This window comes from Diuraphis noxia, unplaced genomic scaffold (assembly GCF_037042655.1).
Source record: "Diuraphis noxia isolate RWA-SAM2 unplaced genomic scaffold, SU_Dnox_SAM2 contig0007, whole genome shotgun sequence".
NCBI classification, from domain to species: domain Eukaryota; kingdom Metazoa; phylum Arthropoda; class Insecta; order Hemiptera; family Aphididae; genus Diuraphis; species Diuraphis noxia.
Window position 1 is genome coordinate 1,546,241 of NW_028301717.1, and position 20,153 is coordinate 1,566,393.

Here is a 20,153-nt window from a genome sequence, read left to right on the forward strand (position 1 = left end):
ATTATGCCTAATTTATTCACGCCTCGCCACTGCGGGGCATATACATACCTGTTGGCAGTTTGATTTGACGAGGGAAAAAAATCCTTTCCGGTCCGATCGTGGACGAGAGCTGCAGCACAGCGGAGGCGCCTCACATACACGGGCGCCGTCAGTGGCGGCGGCGGCGGCAGCGTCGACGACACATCATGAGTACATGGCCGACACCTCGACACGGCCGTCAGTAGTTTCCCGCGGATCGCCAACGCCGGACGACCAACGCCAACACGCAAGACGCGGACGCATCACACGACGACGACCGTTGCACCGGGCGAGTGTTTCGAAACAACCGTTTGAATCCGTCGCGGCCGCTCTTCCCTCATCAGTGTGCCTTGCGCGCGCTGTCCGTCCGCCCGTCGTTCAGTCGGTCAGTAAGTCAGTCAGTCAGTCCGTCCGTCCGCGACAAAGTGTTGCAGTGTACGCACGATTTCACAGTCTTATCGTCTTAACACGTGCGCGGGCGCGCTCGCGATCGCGATTTTCGACTTTTTCGCGATAACGGTTGTATTGTTAATATTAATATTCAACGACGATCGCTGTGACACGATATTGGTGTCGGTCGATAATAATAATATTAATCACACGTCGCGTACGCCGCTTACCGTTTGCCGTCCGTGCCGTTAATATAACAACGTACCGTCCGGTTTTTCGGTCGTCAAGCTGTCGTCGTACAGGAGCGACTCGTCGGTGGCCGGCGGCGGCGGAGCGAGCAGCACCGGAAGCGGTAGCTATCCGCACAGCGAATATCACGGTGGCGGTAACAAAACGTACCGGCACAAGGGCCGGTCAAAGTCGGCCACGTGTAAGTACGTGGACGACAAGCCGAAAAAGAAGAAAAAGTCGTCCACCGCCGACTCGTCAACGTCCTCCAACAGCGTGTCCTTAGCATCCATACCCAACACCATCAAGCTGTCCATGCTCAACAGCGGTCTGTTGCCGTTATGTAAGTTGTGCCGTATGAGCACGAGTTTTTTTATAATTTTTCGTTTCCGCCGTCCTATCCGAGTGCAAAAATACATTAATATTATATTATAGTGAAAAAAAATACTTAATAACAACAGATAAATGATCAATTATTAAATCAGTGCTTATAAGGTTGATTTGTCTCTCTCTCTCAAAAAGATATATATATATATATAAGAAGGGTTAGGGGGATGAAAAAAGTGCAATACGAGATGTGTGGTGCGTACCTGAATTTTTAAATGTCTTATTGATCAGAATATGATTGGAAAGGATATATTTTTCGATTCATAACGTTATTACTAGTGCCTGATCTTGAACTTCTTAGGTGCAAAAAAAAATTAGAGGACTTCTAATTTAAAATCTTATAAAAAAAGCCAAAATATTTCAAAGAGTCTGGGTTCCGGTGCAATGCACCACTTGCAGCGGCGGTTTGTTCGGAACTGGTTATATTATACGTGCGGGTACATATCCTACCTACTGCTGAAAAATATTATATTGGTCCATATACGAGTAGTGTGACTATAGGTAGTGAGTAAGCACCAAATCGGATCATGGAACATGTGAGAATTGTTTAAATATTAAGAAGCTCGTTTTAGGTATAGTTTGGATAAAGACCACATCGCCTTGAATAATTAAACGGTTTGGATGGGTACGTTTTGAGAAAATCATATTCGTATTTTCACGAGAAACATATTATTATTACTATGATCAGGACGGACATGTTCGCAGTGTCTATATATATATATATATAACGAGTCAGAATGAATAATATAAAATACTAAGAAAACTTACACTAAATATTCCTTTCGTCTCTTCTGTTCTTATGTAAAAAAAAAATTATACATACAGTTTCAACAGACTTCAATACTGACACATCCGTAATAGGATTTACTTCCGGGGTAAACCTATTACAGGATATAAACGACTGCTATAACTTGAAAAACTTCGGCCTAATATAATATAGATTTTTCTTTATTTTTAAAGGTCGTAGTTTACATATTAGCGACCATTTTTAGTACAATGCTTACTCGTGTAATACAATCATAATTTTAGAAAACTGGTGAACTCACTCTGCTGTATAGTAGGCAGTAGCTAATGTATTTTTTAATTACAAAAACTTACTAACATCGATTAAGGAAACAAGGTTATAGATATTTTACATTCGATTTAGTTTTAGTATGAATGTACGATTTTACCCAACTTTGAATTTCAAATGATTATAAATAAATTGAGATTCTATTTTCGATATTTCTAAACTGCTGAAGAAACTATTTATGAGGAATGTTATATAACTAAGTTTAAAATTTTATAAAAATATATCGAAAAAAACTAAAAGAAGTTAAAAATTTCAAACGTCTATATATAAATAACTAAATAAGAGAATAAATAATATTATGTTTGGAAAATGTTAAATTAAAGGTTTTGTAAAAATGACAAGTCCTTACTGTTTTAAATCACTGAGTTTGATTGAATAATCTTTTCGATAACTCGTTTTGTGTAAAATATAATATTATCATCGTTTTTTAAATTGTTTTTTCATTAGTTTTTCCTAAACAACATTTCTTCGAATTTCCTACTTTTGACCAAAGTACTACAAGTAAAAATTCCTCATAGAATATAATATACATACCCTACATACTGCTATTTACCTTTTAGTTTGGTCGCATTTACTACTTGAAACTATAAACTACCCTTATGGTAATATTAATGATTGAAGTGAATTTTGTGCTCCAAAATGAAGTACTCTGAAATGCAAAACACAAATAAATACGTAAATCACAATCATAAAAGTAGTATATTATTTCTTGACAAAAACAAAATTTAACTACTATTTAACAATATAGAATCTTATATTAGAAAATTTTTTTATACATATTTTATCTAAAATTCTTCACAGTTTTATATTTATGAATACGGAAGGATAATATTATGAACGGTCTCAAATAATTTATAACAAGAACAGTTTAAGGCGTTTGTACCGCAGCCTTGTGCGTCCTTTAATTCTGTATAAGGTATGAATTATAATATTATAATTTTAGTAAAGAATATATTATTTCGTTATTTACAAGACGTATAATTTAAAATCTACTAAACAGAAATATTATGATTACACCAAAATTTTTAAAATATTATATGTCGATCACCGTCATGCATGCCAAGTATTCAACACTCGTACATAATTGTGTGTCAATTTGACTAATATTTAAGCATAAATAAGTTTCAACCAGTTATAATAATATTTTTGGTAGATAAACGCAATAATAATTCAATAAATATACTTCGGAAAATTTGCTTTTTTACGATCAAAACTTACGGATGTTGCACGATTTGCATATTTAATTATTATATAATACCTCGATTTTAGTGGCACGTTATATTGAAGTTTACCCAAATCAATGGCCTGTCCCGCTTTTTATTGGTTGTCCCCATCCGACCATTACACTGCAGAACCGCAATTGAGGTTTAAAATTGGATTGGAACATTATTCATTAGCAACGGCCGACATAGTTATCCTTCGTTTTTTGTGTTTTGAAAGCGATACAGATTTTTTTTAAATAGCAAAACTATCAAATGTTACCAACTATAATGCATAAAACAAACTTTATCGATTAAAATTAACTTATCTCGTAGAACTTTGTTTAAAATAAATACATAATAATATAATCTATAATCATTATTTATGTGTATATTTCATATACTAGTATATTACCTTATTTTGCCATAAAATATTTCATTTTTTACAAGTACCTATCAAAAAACATAGCTCAGTCTTACAGTCACACGTAATTGTAACAGATATTATAACTTTGAGAGAGATGCCCTCTTGAAAGTTGAAATAATATTATTTGTAAACATATATTTGTTTCATTATTTTATATTTTATAATTTATTGTCAAATGCTAATCGAACACATGGGAATTTTCAATTCCCCGTTAGGTTTTGCTAAGACATAAATATTTACTTCCTGTAGTATCAAGCTTATAATGGCTTTTAAAAATGCAATTGGTCTTTGGTTTATTTAAAATTCTAAATTATATTTGTATTAAAAACATTTAAATTTATATTCAAATCATTTGTAATTATTTTACGTAAAAAATAAGGTTACGGTTTTACTTTTACTGAAGATTTGCAAGACATTCGTGTAATTATTATATTATGGAAGAAAACAGAGCAGTAAACATTATACAGACACACAATAAAAATGTACACAGTTCAATAAAATAAAAATTGTTAGGTCACTGAAATAAAACAAACATTTTTAATTGTTTGTGTAATCTATTATGGATAAGCAAGGTAGTTTGTTTTTTTAGACATTGTGCTTAACTTAAAACTCTACAAAAAATATAACTTTACGGTTTTAATAATAATTATCGAGCAAGTACTTAACAAAATGTTGTTGCTTAATATTTTATAACTTGTAACAAATTAAGAAAATACTATTAATGACACGTTTTTCTTCCATAACACATGGTGTTTTTTATAACCAACCCATTACATAGAATGCCAAGACTCGCATGGGTCAGACATATTATAATAATATAATATACATTGCCCACACATAGTGTTTAGACGTTATACATACAAAAATATAAAAATGACCCATTGAAAAGACGGCGAATGTGTTTTCTGGTAGAAATATAAAACGTCTATTTGTTACACACACACACACACACACACACACACACACACACACACACACACACATACGGGCTTATAATACTCTACGAGATCCACTTGGAAAAGTCGACGTTGTGAGATCCATGACTTTAAATAAGTATTTTTAAACGGGATCAGAATATAAAATTTTAAAAATATATTTGGATATAATATACTCATTATATACACCAACATACTCGTGTTAAAATTATAGTATAGTAGACGTTGTGAGATCCAGTGTGTATTAAGCTTAGTCACTATATCTACACCACCATACGAGATCCTAAATTGTATATTATTTTAAAGTATCAACTTTATGAGATCCATGCAATGTTGCCGTCTTATGAATTCATACTTGTATACGGTACTAGTACCCTGACCTATGTACTGTTTTAACTGTTCTAAGCCGAATCCACGGCTACCGATCGTCGCCGTAACAATAACGTTGAATCGGTTTTCCGTGACCGTATTGACAGAAATATTATTTTCTACTTACCTGTACTGTAATTTGCTCTTATAGCTCAATCTTTGATAACGTCTTTTAGGTTTAATATCGAGATAACAATTTAAAGCAATTTACTACATCATGTAATGCGACGTACGACATATAACTATTTTGACCTTTCGTGATTTTTAGTGTTGGAACATACCTATCTAACACTTCAGTATAAAACTACTTACCTTCAAATTCATTTCTCAGCTAAGATAAATATGATTCTTTATATTAATAAATAAATAAGAATTTTTATTTTTAATGTATTTAGGCGTTTTCTTGTTTAATTTAATATATTTTATAAGAACTTTAGGTAATATTCAAACGAAAATAAGATAAGATAAAATAATGATATATTAGGGACTTACATATTAATTAATATTGCAATTTATACTTATACATAAAAAGTCATAAAATAAGTTGATTGATATTAGTTAAATAAATGAGTGTAATTGATTTTTTATCTGAGGAGTGAACTGCTGGCTAAAATTACAATTGACAGATTTTTATGTTTATTTTTGTATCATGATAATTTAACAATTAATAATGTATTAATATTATTAATTGTATAATGTATTAACTAATTATATAATTAATAATGTATATCGTTTTATTAACAATATATTCAGTAAAACAAAAAACAAAAAATAGCTTTAAACATAAAAATAAAAATAATATAAAAAACACTTTTTATAATATTTTTGTTTCTCTTTAAAATAATTAGTAAAAAATTAAAAACAATACAAGTAGGTATAATTACTGTCGGTTTATTACTTTTCAACTTAAGTTGAACTATTCATGGGTATTTGCAATTTTCGATCATTATTAGTTTTTTTTTAAATTAATATCGATAAAAATTTATTTGTTAGGTAGAAATGCTTGAAAATTTAATACAAGGATCTTAACATATTCTTACAATAGCAGTTGAAAAATAAAAGAAATGCATAGTCAACATTTTTTTTACAAGCATTCAAATTTTAATTTTGACAACATACGTAAAAATCACGAAAATTCGCAAATTATTTTAAGCTAGAAATTCATAAAATATTTTCTTTTTAAATCTAAGATTTGAAAATTATTAATAATCTATAATATATCCTAATATATCCTAGGCAGATAAACTGTCTTCGCTCAGAATCGTTTTTCGTATACAATGATATAATATCATTGGATTCAAATTTAATTCCATCCATTACAATAACCCACTTGTAACCTACTGTACAGCAGAGCAACATCCACGACTTACCCGCTTTTTTTTTATTGATCAAAAGACATCGGCGACAATGGCCAGTAGTCGTAAACGTTACATTGATTACATTATTTTTTTTTTTTTAGTATCTTAAATTAATATTTTAAATTTAATTGTACTATTCATATTTTCTTAAAAAAATAATAATTTTTGTAGAGATTATTATGGAACAGGGTAAAATACGTAAATTCGCACATAATATAATTTCTGTACCACTACATATATCAAATCTTAACTTTTTGTTACGATTTATGCTGCGCATATTTTATAGTTTAAGCTGTGTATCGTTATATGTACCATGTTAGTTTAATTTTCCATGTTACTATGTAGGTAATACAAGTTAAAACAATTAAAAGTTCAATAATGAACAAATACAGTATCAAGTCTCAAGTAGGTAGCGTAATTAGTTATGATTTCTTTTTCTTAGGATAGAGGGATGAGTATAGTTCTAGGAAACAGTATCCTTTTAAACTTAATAAAAAAAATATAGTCGGCTTGTACCATTTGGTATATAATACAATGCATATGTTAAAATCTTCTACTAAAAAATATTTCGATACCTAAATAGTAAACGATCAGATAATAAAAATGAAAATATGTATTAAAAAATAAAATAATAATGAGCATAACTAAAAATTCGTAGAACTGATAGAAATAATACCTATATTATCAATTCTAATTGACAAATAATAGTTTATACAGAGAAGCCTTATAAGTAGTAAGTAGTAAATTATCTTCTTCAATAAATATAAAAATGGATTTCTGTCCATCTGTCTTTTATGCATTCCTAAACGGCTGGACCGACTGTGATAACATTTGGTACAGAGATATATTAGACCATTGATTATAAATATTTATGTATTTATAATCAATGATTAGACCTATGGGCAGAAGATACGCTAAGTTAAAAAGTGGTAGGTCCAACGCCTGGAGGTGCTCCAACGGAAATTTTGAAATTTACGATGAACATTTTTGTTTATAGACAACTGCTTTTAGTTACTGTAATCACAATTAGTTGCTATTGGTTTCAATAATAATAATAATTAGTGTAAAAGTAATTATTAATTAATATCCCTGAATTTGTTATTATTATTTACAGCATAACTAATCGAAATAATGCTTCAATTTCAAACTTTGGGGGTGGTTTCCGAAGGAAAAGTGAATATCCTTGGTGCATTATAGAGGTCAAAAGTAAATATTTTCCAACAGTTATGAAAAAAATCGAGAAATACAAAAAAAAGTGACAGAAAAACGGGAATTTTTACGCAAAACCAGTTTTCGACAAAATCGATTTTGGTTTTTGATGTAACTTTAAAACAAATGACCATAGATACATGAAATTTTCACCTAATGTTTATATAAGTATATTCTATCCACCATGCAATTTTCAAAAAATTTCGACTTAATTTGAACTATTCATAGGCATTTCAAATTTTCGATCATTATTAGTTTTTTTAAAATTAATATCGATTAAAATTTATTTGTTAGGCAGAAAAGCTTGAAAATTTAATACAAGGCTCTTAACATATTGTTACGATAGCAGTTGAAAAATAAAAGAAATTCATAGTCACATTTTTTTTTATAAGCATTCAAAGTTTGAATTTTGACAAAATACGTAAAAATCACGAAAATTCACAAATTATTTTAAGGTAGAAATTCATAAAAAATTTTCTTTTTAAATCTAAGATTTAAAAATTTAATATAAGATTTCTTACAAGTTTTTCAATCTTTATCACAGATAAAAATTCCACCGGAAATTCAAATTAAATTTTTATGAGCATTTGAAATTTAAATTTTTACAACATTGGATTTTCACTTTTAGCGATTTCCTTATTTTGGTGTAACTCTAAAACAAATTACCGCAGATACTTGAAATTTTGACTGAATGTTTATCTAGGCGTTTTATATATTTGATAAAATTCTCAAAATATTTAGATTTGTTTTGAGCTGTTTACTGACATTTTAATTTTTCAACTTTTTTAGTTTTTTTTTCTATAAATATCGATAAAAATTTATTTGTTCGGTAGAAAAGCTTGAAAATTTAATACAAGGCTTCTAACACATTGTAACAATAGAAGTTAAAAAATATTAAAAATTCGTAGGCACGATTTTTTTTATAAGCATTTAAAGTTCAAATTTTGACTAAATACGTAAAAATTACGGCAATGTTCAAATTATCTTAGATAGAAATTCATAAAAGTTTTTCTTTTTAATTCTAAGATTTGAAAATTTAATACAAGGCTCCTAACATATTTTTACAATAGAAGTTGAAAAATAAAAGAAATACATAGCCACAATTTTTTTTTTATAAGCATTCAAAGTTTGAATTTTTACAACATATTATGTAAAAATCACGAAAATCACGAAAATTCGTAAATTATTTTATGCTAGAAATTCATAAAAAAATTTTCTTTTATATCTAAGATTTGAAAATTTAATACAAGGCTCATTATATATTTTTACAATAGCAATTGAAAAATAAAAGAAATATATAGTCACAATTTTTTTTTATAAGCATTTAAAGTTCAAATTTTGACTAAATACGTAAAAATTACGGCAATGTTCAAATTATGTTAGATAGAAATTCATAAAAGTTTTCCTTTTTAATTCTAAGATTTGAAAATTTAATACAAGGCCCCTAACATATTTTTACAATAGCAGTTGCAAAATAAAAGGAATACATAGTCACAATTTTTTTTTAAGCATTCAAAGTTTGAGTTTTGACAACATATTATGTAAAAATCACGAAAATACAGAAATTATTTTAAGCTAGAAATACATAAAAAATTTTCTTTTTATATCTAAGATTTGAAAATTTAATACAAGGCTCATAATATATTTTTACAATAAAAATTGAAAAATAAAAGAAATGCGTAGTCACAATTTTTTTTTTACGAGCATTCAAAGTTTGAATTTTGACAACATATGTAAAAATCACGAAAATTCGCAAATTATTTCAAACTAGAAATTCATAAAGATTTTTCTTTTTAAATCTAAGATTTGAAAATTTTTAATAATCTATAATATATCCTAGACAGATAAACCGTCTTCGCTCAGAATCGTTTTTTGTATACAATTATATAATATCATTGATTCAAATTTAATTCCATCCATTACAGTAACCCACTTGTAACCTACTGTACAGCAGAGCGACATACACGACTTACCCGCTGTTTTGTGTTTATAACTAAGTATTAAAAATACAACACTAAGTTTTCCGTAAGTTTTCTTTCAAGTAGCTATAGAGAAATCTCGAAGCGTCATTATAGGAAAAATTTGAGGTGCGTTTGAATTTTAAATTTTTACGAAATAGCGTAACGATAACGATTTATCCTGAAAAGATTTTAAATATTTAATATTATTCAAAAAGTATAAGTCGTAGATAATTGAAAATTTTACCAGTTATTTAGATTGGAATTTTCTTGACATGATTTAATTTTCGAAATATTTTGACTTTTTTTAGATATTTATAGACAACTGAAATTTTCAATTTTTCTGAAAATTTTTTTTTGAAGTGTCGATAAAATTTTTTCGGCCTTATCAAAATACTTGAAAATTTAATACGAAATTCCTTATAAGTTATTGTTATAGTGATTAAAAAATTATAAGAATACTAAGGTACAACTTTTTTTTATAAGCGTTTGAAGTTCAAATATTGACAAAAATTCGTCAAAACCATGAATATTTGCAAATTATTTTGTAGTTCAAAATTCAAAAAATTGTTTGTATTTATATCTAAGGTTAAAAAATTCAACACTAAGTTTTCCATAAGTTTTGCTTCAAATAGCTATACAGAAAGTTTGAAGCGTCATTATAGGAAAAATGTTTTGAGCGTTTGAGTTTTAAATTTTTATGAAATCGCGTAACAATAACGATTTATCCTCAAATCAGGTATATGTATATTGTATATCTATCACAATATAAGGTATTATGAATTAAGATAACTACATGCAATGTTTTTGGAAAAATTGATTACCAAATTAAATTTTTATTATTTTTATTTTTTATTTATTTATTATTTTTAATTAAATTAAATTTTTAATAAAATAAAAAATGTCTTATTTTAAAATGCGTCCTAATTGAAAAATAAAATATTTGTTTCAAAATAGAATAAGTATATGACAATATTTAAATATAATATATCCTACACTGACAAATCATCTCCGTTCAGATTCGCTTTTCGTATACAATGATACCTATCATTGCTTTCAAATTTAACCTACCCTAGTCAGAGGTTCATCCCACCCCCTAATGTACAGCAGAGCGACATCCACTTACCCGCTTTTTTTATTATTTGTTTCCAATCGACGACCAATGAGTTAATTGACACAAATCTACCACAAACGATAACTACAGTAATCGTCAGTGACTCAATGCATGGGCCATATTGGCAGCCAAAAACTATGATTTAAAATGTAAATTCAATCAATATTACCATTTTAAACGAAATTCTAGGCGAAACGACAACATACCAGTCCATCGATATCGTAATGAATCAAGACCGTTATCATCTATAAGTATAAAAACATACTGCTACATAGGTAGCATAATCATAGGTAACGAATTTAACACATAGTTTGAGTAATAGGTAGGATTTTCAACGGGCTACAAAATGCATGGGTTCAGCTAGTACTTATAATATAAATACATAAGTATATTCTACTATGCATAATAACAAGTGTAACTATAGTTTATATTATACAATACATTTGTCAATATATTATAGGTAGGTAGGTATACTATAATATAAATGATAAGTAATAAGTTATAACTTATAACTACTGATAAATGCATAATACAAATTATTGCAAATTACAAGCACAATAATGTATAACTATTATGTCCACTTATAATATTATTGTTATTTTATTTATTATTCTAAAATAATTCCAGAAAAATCATAACAAGTAATGATTATTATTATGTTGCTATTTATATATTATACTCGTAACGTAAATAGACACGGCCCGTCACGCGTAGCAAGTTATCGAATGTGCAGTGACAAACATTGCACTCTGACACTGCTGCTCGCAGATCATACATAAAATAATTATCTAAACTATACAAATTATAAAATATATTAAATGGGATCTCGTAAAGTGCATATACTGCACTATGGACACACAGTGCAATGTTGCCGTCCTCATTAAACGTTACGGAGCTCACAACATCTACTACATGAAACGCGAACATAGACAAAATACAATTGTACATAATAAAATATACACGGGAGAACACACAACATTTATAAAAATAGGTCTTTGCGAGATCCTGTTGTTTTTCGCTGGAAATCGTTCAAGGACACATATTATACCAATATATGGTACAAACGTTGCGAGATCCACCCATTCGGATCTCACAACGAAAACGGATCTCGTAACGCTGCTCGTTTTCCATACGTCGGATCTCCTAACGTACTATAAGTACGGCCACACACACACACACACACACACACACACACACACACACACACACACACAACAACCAACAATAATAATAATAATATATATCAAAGTTTTCGAAATGCAATTTACCATTGTGTGAATATAGAAGCGTATACGTGCCGTAATATACAAGTTTGGATTCTATGAATGAATGCCACTACGCCTTGTACACGCGTACAATGGAAAAGTTGTGTATAGAATAGATTAAAAAAAAATCGAAAAAATCGTAATTTAAATCGTCAAATAAAAACATTGACTTTTTTTAACGAACCAAATAAATAGTACTATTGTATTATATATACGGGAAAAGGTCTGTTACTAAAAATCCCTGTTTAGCATTTTCGATTTTTTAAATCATTTTTAATCAACAATATCATCGTGATTTATATTTTAGATATTCTATATACGTACCTACATTATATAAATTATAATGTTACTCTCGCACATTGGTTAAAGAAGTATATATTTAATTTGGTATAATCAATACACGCTCGCATAATAACATTTATAAACAATTTGATCGATAATGATTTATAATGTGTTTCAAATCAAGAAAAATGTATTTTATGTTTTATTAAACAGTGAAATTAATTCGAATATGTTAATATTATAGTTGCATAATTGAATTTACTTTTATAATATTATCTATTATTATTATTACAGCTTAATATAAAGTAAAATTATTTTGCATATAATTATACAAACAGGTCATAATTAATAATATTTGAGAATTGTGTGTATTTATGAATTGATTGCAATGCAATACATAAAATATGTGTATTTCCCTAAAAATGTATAGCACTAAAAATATTCTGAATTTAAATACATTTTACAAAAATCAATGAATATTATTCATCTATTTAAATTTGATAAATTAAATGTAAATTGTTAAGATTCTAAGTTTATTTTTACAATACTAACGACTATCGAGTATTCGAAAATTTCACTAATGTAGGAATTTCCATGGGCAAATTAATTTAGTATCTACGTAGACAAAGGAAAAAAAAATGACGAATTGTTTGATATTTATTCATTCTCGAACACTGTTGAAGACACATTTTATTTATGCTATAGAATTATAATTTTCTTTCCTTCAAATCGTTTTTAAAATCGTTTTTATTGACATCAAAAATGTATATTTATATTTTAAAAGAAAAAAGGTGCAACAGATAGATTTTTCCTGGTGAATGTCAACGTTTGAATAATAATAATATATTGTAATATATTATTATTGTCATTTAGTTTTTTTCCCTCACTGTTGATGTACTGTATACTCGCTTTCTTGTTTAGGTCTCGGGCCTGTTTTGCAAGTAAAATATAAAATAACGATGTTCAAACACGATATAAACTATATTATTTTATTGTAATAAGTCACAACAAATAAATAATATTATATATTATACGAGTGTATTGATTTTGGATATGAGCTATATAGGTATGTTAAAAAAATTATAGATACCAGTTTAAAGTTATTGCAATTTATTAACCATAATCAGCGAATAAATAAGTGGTACTTACGCAACATGAAAGAGAAAATAGATGTCTGTATTTGTTATGATTTTGGGCAAATACTGTATATCTGCAATAAAAAATTGGTTTCGTAACAATATAATATATCATAATATTTCGTAATCATCCGGTGTAATTTAAACATAGATAATAAAGAATGGATAGACCATAATCCCTTATTATATGTTCTCAAACAATTTATTAAAGTAGGTGCTTTTTTTCTAATCCATGATTTTTTTCCATGAAATTTTGTATATTTATTTCTAAAATATTTTTGAACATTTTATTTAAATTATAAAATATTTAAGAGTGAATAGTGCCCGAGTGCCATAGTGGATATAAAGTCCAATTCTCCAATTTAATTTATATAGTTTTCAGGTATTTGTTTATGTATGTATATAAGTATAATATTATAGACAATATAAATATGCATATATAAATATATTATAAAAGTAAGTGAAATTATAATAAAAATTATGGGAAAACAAATTTGTATAACGTTTATACAAATTCACTTTAACTTTTGTAAATAAATAAAATAAGTGGTGGGCTAAAATATTAGATTTTCAATTGTGTTATCACAAGTCGAGCTAACATGCACCTTTGTGAGACAGATGATATCTGCTCTCTCGGAACGCGGCACCTAATGTTATAAGCATAGCCGTGGCCTATCCATTCTTTATTATCTATGAATTTAAAGTTATGCCGAATCACTATCTTAATAATCAAAAATATTGTTATCCAAGTATCAAATTACACTTAAGTATATTTTTGTAAAAGACGTCAAAATAAATTCATTTTATAATTCTACAGTATATATACGTCGATAATGGATGTTTGATGGTTATAAATATAACGGACAATGAAATAATATTAATTATTATTAATGGACGTTTTTATTTATACATGTTTTATACCTAACCGTTATTGTAAATACATTATTTACCCTAAGAACCTTAATACCCTATTTTATTGTTTGATGTATTCTAATAGATATTTTTTTTCTCCCATTTAAATGGTTATAAATTTTTTTTTGTTATGTTATATGATTTATAAATTGTAATTTTTTTTCAGTTTCATTTTACGCTCGGGCATTTTTTACTAATGTATACCTACTAAAGGTTAAAAATATTTCAAGATATTTTTTTTTAAACGTTTGAATTGAAAATATTTAGTTAAAATTATATCGTTTCATTAAAATACGTAATTACGACACAGTAGTATTCTGTACTAATATTGGTACAATTTATACCAAGTATCACGTAAAATATCACTAAAGCTTAAATATAAAGCACAACAATTCACGAGATATTATATTATTATTGATATTAATTTGCACAACAACATAAGCAGGTGATCAAAATTTAAAGCCATGTCAAGTTTTGTATATGGAACTCAGATGTGTATTTAAATTAGTAATTACCAAACTTCTCAGAAGTCACTAAATCATCCACGGTACGAATTCAAATCGCTGTCTGACATAGTTTAAAAACCCATTATACTTTGTTAGATGCAATATTATATTAGTTAATTTCTAAGGATAATATATATTATATTATATTTTTCTACCTAACCTATGATGTGAGTTTTACTATATTGATACATAAAATGTTACTAAAATGACTTATGTGAACGAATTATAAACTGAGCTTGTCACAATTCCTCCGATGAATCTTGTGGAAAGTAGTACAGGATTGGAAAAATTCGTCCTACCGAGTTCGATCCACTTACAAACTTATAATACTAACAAACTATAAAAATCTAACAGAGTCTGTTCAAGTCCAATATTTAGTCTCCATTTCTTCAACTCTTAACTCTATTAAAATATTTTCGGTCAGTGGCTCTTCATGACTCAAATGGTCCAAAATTATCACGGCTCATCGAGTTATATCGGCCAACCCAGCCCTATTTGAAATTAAGAAATTGTATGATTATAAATATAAATTTAACGTTCTATAGTAATAATATTATCTTTCATCAGATTATATAAATATAATACATTTTACGAAGCTCTGATCAGTAACTTTGCAATTCATTTGATTTTAGACCCAAAAATATATATTTACGTGATCTTACTGATAATTTATAAAATATATGATTTATTTAATCTATCATGAAACATTTCTAAAAACATGTTAAAACTTACAAAGTGTAACGTCACAGAATTTTGAGACTTTTGTATTAGAATATTACATAATATCATTATTATAATCTTATAATATGTCCATGTCCTTTTATTATATAACTCATAGTATTTCCACAATCTATCATTGTGCATGCGCTCATTAAATAAAATAATGACAAAAACACTGTTATGTAATACTAGTCCCCTGACCTCCCCCACATGCAGTGTCCATCGCGTCGATGTCGCAGCAGGCGCTCCGACGTTGCTGTCGGGCGTTGCGGTCGCAGTCGCTGGCGCATACGGACAGGGCAACCTGTTTCCCCACTATATATTATACGAAAGTTCCCGACGCGACGACACTGACCACCCCTCTTACCCAAGAACATCAAGACGCCGGAACGGCCTACGACCAGCCACCGACAGCCGAGCTGTCTGTTTTTCGCCACCATCGATGATACATATTTTTTGTGATTGTTTTTTTCTTCTGCTCGACACCGTTGGACTTTCGAAATACGTCTCCCAGACGTACAATTATTATTTTTTGTTTGCACCATCGGCGGAATACCACCATGATGGGCTGATGCGATATCATAGGCCCGTGGCGGGCGAAGCCATCTCAAACATCATCAACTCAGTACAAACAGTCGTGGTCAAGTATTATTTTTCCCCCAACATTCCCCTTTTTTCATTTTGATTACGTATCACCCTAGTTTCTTTTTTATATACTCAGATTTTCCTCAGAGGTGCCCCGGTAACCGTCCTGCGGAGCCAGTGGCGTATTTTAGGGGGATATGTCCTCCATGTCTTGACACCCCCGAAATTTTAAAAAAGTCCTAATATATTGGACATTAGTGTTGTCACTTATTTTATAGTATACTATTTTTATCAAATGTAAAACTTCTTGTCAATTCCTAACATATTAATTTGTTAAAATATTAATTCAATGTATTTTTACATTAGTAAATAATACTAAAAATTTTGTTTTTGAGGTTCAATAAATGTTGACACCCCCCGAGAAATCAACCAAAATACGCCACTGTGCGGAGCCGTGGGTCGTTTCCTTTATTACAAATAATATGTTATAGATATGTCATACTGACGTATTATAAATCTCACATATGTGCTCGGTAACCGTTCGTCGGAGCCGTAGCGTTAATATTCATTTTTATTTCCTTCCTTAACACTGCCATGTGCCGAAATATTATCTATTTTATATTTATTGTATTTATCTGATTATATTTCTTATGCACTTGCCATGTGCCAAATTTATATTATTAATTTTTTTTTGTATTATTTGCTATGAAAATTTAGTGCCCCGTGTAAAATAAATCATATAACTACCTTTAAAATTCTAATTTTGTTATTTAAAATATTTTTTCCCCTTTATGATAAATCTTTGGTTTTCATTAACCACTGCGTGTACAAAACCTATAAATTCCATCGATCTGACTCTTGAGCCAACACGCGGTGCGGTTTATAGGTCATGTGGTCAGTGTTCCCCTGATCACATGGGTGGAAAGTAAGTCCCTAAAAAGACCGAAATCTCACGAAGGTTTATACTTAAATGAACCGATATTTTTATCATGTTCAAAAAAGAAGAACAAGTGTCAAGTATATTATATTATATTATATATTATTAAATTTTATAACTACAATAACTCCCTCTCTTCATCACAAGCCTAGCTTAAAGGAGAGAGGTTAATCGAATCTGTTATATGTATTTGTCAATTTGTTGAATGATAGTAAGAAAAAAAAAATATATATATATATAATGTAGGTACCCTCGTTTAGCTGTAATGTACATAGGTGTTGATAGTGTGTCACATAATCATTGAGTAAGTCACGGATGTGTTAAATTTAAAGTCAATTGTAAATCATTGCATGAAAAAAATTATTATGAGCAGAAACATATCAAAAACGAAAATGTTATCATAATTAAATCGAAAAACTTCAAATATATCTATGATTAACACAAAACAAATGATCAGTGTATTTTTGTAGTTTTTCTTGATTATTTCGTAAAGTACTGAATATTTTCATTTTTCAAATTTCCAAAAGTACCAGCTGAATTCGATTTGTTACTAGAGACCCCCGCCCCCCTTGAAGTTAAACGTCGAAATCTAGGTACTTAAATTCGTACATGTAAGCACACAAAGAACAAATAAATATTCTAAAAAAAAAAACTCTCATCATTGTAAAATCAATACGTTTATCGAACAGCTCAGAATAAAAAATAACAAAAATTGTTATTTAAATGAAGAAAATAACCAAATATAATTAGACGAATCCAATAAATATAGGTTGGGTAATGAAATTCTGTGTAGCAACAGAAAAGTAAATGATTAAAATAAATACATTGTATTTGCATTTAAATATAAGAAAGTAAATAAATTCCACGATTCCTAAAGACAAATTATTTCTTTAATTAGGAAAAAATACGAAAAAAATTCACATTTACAATCATAAAAATAAATAATCGTACCTTTAATCTCAAAAAATCGTTGTAGGTACATTTATTTTATTTCGGCGAATAATGTCTAAAAATTAAATCTTCGTCAAACTTTTCAACCAACCGAATTGTCGTATTGTTTGTGTGCATAATTTATTCATTAAATGTAAAAATTGTATAATTTCAAAGTTCAAACAGCCATACAATTTACGAATAATCTTTTCTGAACGTTTTATGAACTAAACTCACAATACAATACACAAACTCTGAAAAACACATCTCTTCATGGAGGCGAAAGGTAATATTATTAGGTACGTAGTTTCATGATTTTAATATATTTTGTATGTCTGAAAACTTATGTGTTTAATGCTTAAATAAACTACGAATATTATATTTTGATATATCACTCGTGTTGATTTATCTACTATAACCTATATATAGTTTGTTTAATGTACATAATATTATGTCATGTACTTACGATAATATACTTGTAATATAAATATAAATTATGATAAAATATGAAATGTATAAATTATTATGCAAAGTATATGTTTTTAACCATTCGATTCGATCATAATATTAATCGCCGTTTTTAAAATAAATATTAGCACGCAAATTTCATTTAATATATAAACGTATAATATAATATTAACTTCGGTTCCTTTTCATATCACAACATATCTATTATAATATTACTGTACAACTATACAGGCACTGTTTAATGAAATAATAATATTGATATACAAATCTATATCGTCTATCAATTAATTATTTGAAAGTACGTATTGAATTGAATTTTCCCTTTAGAGATATGTACATCAAAGACTGCATAAGTATGTGTGGATCAATTTGTTCAAAAAGGTGTTGTCTAGCGTTGGCTAGATAAATACCCAACCTCCTTGGACCAGCACATACCAAAATTAATATCGAACTCGGTAATCTAAGAAAAAATAACACACCACATATTGTGCTTAAAAAATAATCAAAAGCATAACCAACAATTATTGTAATGACTTCCTTGGATTTTACACTAATGGTTCTAAAATTCAAGCTGGTGTAGAATTTTCTACTATATTTATTCTTAATAAAATAATATTACACAAATCACTTACCAATTGCTCCATTTTCACTGCTGAAGCAATACTTAAACTATAATTAAGGTACTTATGTGGTATACCTACTGAGATCATTCTTCAAGAGGAACACTTCGAGTTCATCATTCTTGGCGATTTTTCAGCACTTCAAAAAGTTTTCAAAACCAATTTATTCCCGTAGATATTGCTACAAAAAATCTGAAACAATCTCAAAAAACCTTCACAACTTGGCAAAAAAAAAACTAACCATCATGCGGATATTTCATCTGGACACTCGGTGGTAATAGGCAATGAAATAACTGACGAACAAGCCGCAATAAATTGCCATCAATAATAATGAAACTCCCTTATAAGTTACAAAAAAACGAATTAATGAACAATTAAAATTATAGAACAATCAAAACACCACATCAAATGAAATAAAAATAGAGAAACAAACCGATAGACAAACTCAAATCTAAGTCGCAAGGAAGATACTGTCCTCGACAGACAACGCATTTGGTCACGATAGAGTTTCATTTCCTAATGGCTAGAGAGTGACTTCCCACTTGACAAACATGCAGACTTTCCGTTAAATATATTATAGCTGACGTTTAGTATATTATAATCAAGACTTTACATAAACTGGAAACCGCACTCGAACCCAATCACGAACATAACTTAAACAAAATTAATTATCTTAAACAAACAATATTATAGAATCATTAAAATCTAATTTAAAAAAATATATATTTAATCTCTGTAATTACTTCATTTATTTTTATTTTTTGAAAATGTGTTTTTATAAAATTACTATACATATATAACTAATGGCTTTTGCTACTGATGTTCAATTTATTTACGATCAATAATAAAGAAAAAAGGAAAAATAACCTTATTATATTCCTAAAAAAAATATATTTTAGCTTCTTATTATAACTAAAAACTACAGAAACAGTAGCTGTTTTATAGCTGCTCGTCAGGTTAACATAAAACACGAAGCCAATTAAAACTGTTTTATAAATTACAAATACATATACATATTTATATCGGCATTATTGTCGATAAAATTGATATGTCAGTTTGTCACAGATATCATAGTGAGATTATAATTATAATTTGAACGACCTTGTTTCCGTCATATAATTTAATATA

The 20,153-nt window shown here is 28.5% G+C and overlaps 1 protein-coding gene across 2 annotated transcripts in view; it reads left to right on the forward strand.

The window, feature by feature from the left end:
* Positions 1–243: 243 nt before the first annotated feature.
* LOC149054380 (receptor-type tyrosine-protein phosphatase kappa-like) overlaps positions 244–20,153 on the forward strand; it is a 208,325-nt gene continuing 188,415 nt past the window's right edge. The window contains exon 1 of one of the 2 annotated variants that reach the window (XM_089230349.1): positions 244–979. In XM_089230349.1, coding sequence (XP_089086475.1) covers positions 952–979 — 28 coding nt within the window. In that variant the 5' untranslated portion in view covers positions 244–951. The remainder of the gene's footprint in view (positions 980–20,153) is intronic. The other variant, XM_089230350.1, reaches the window with a different exon arrangement.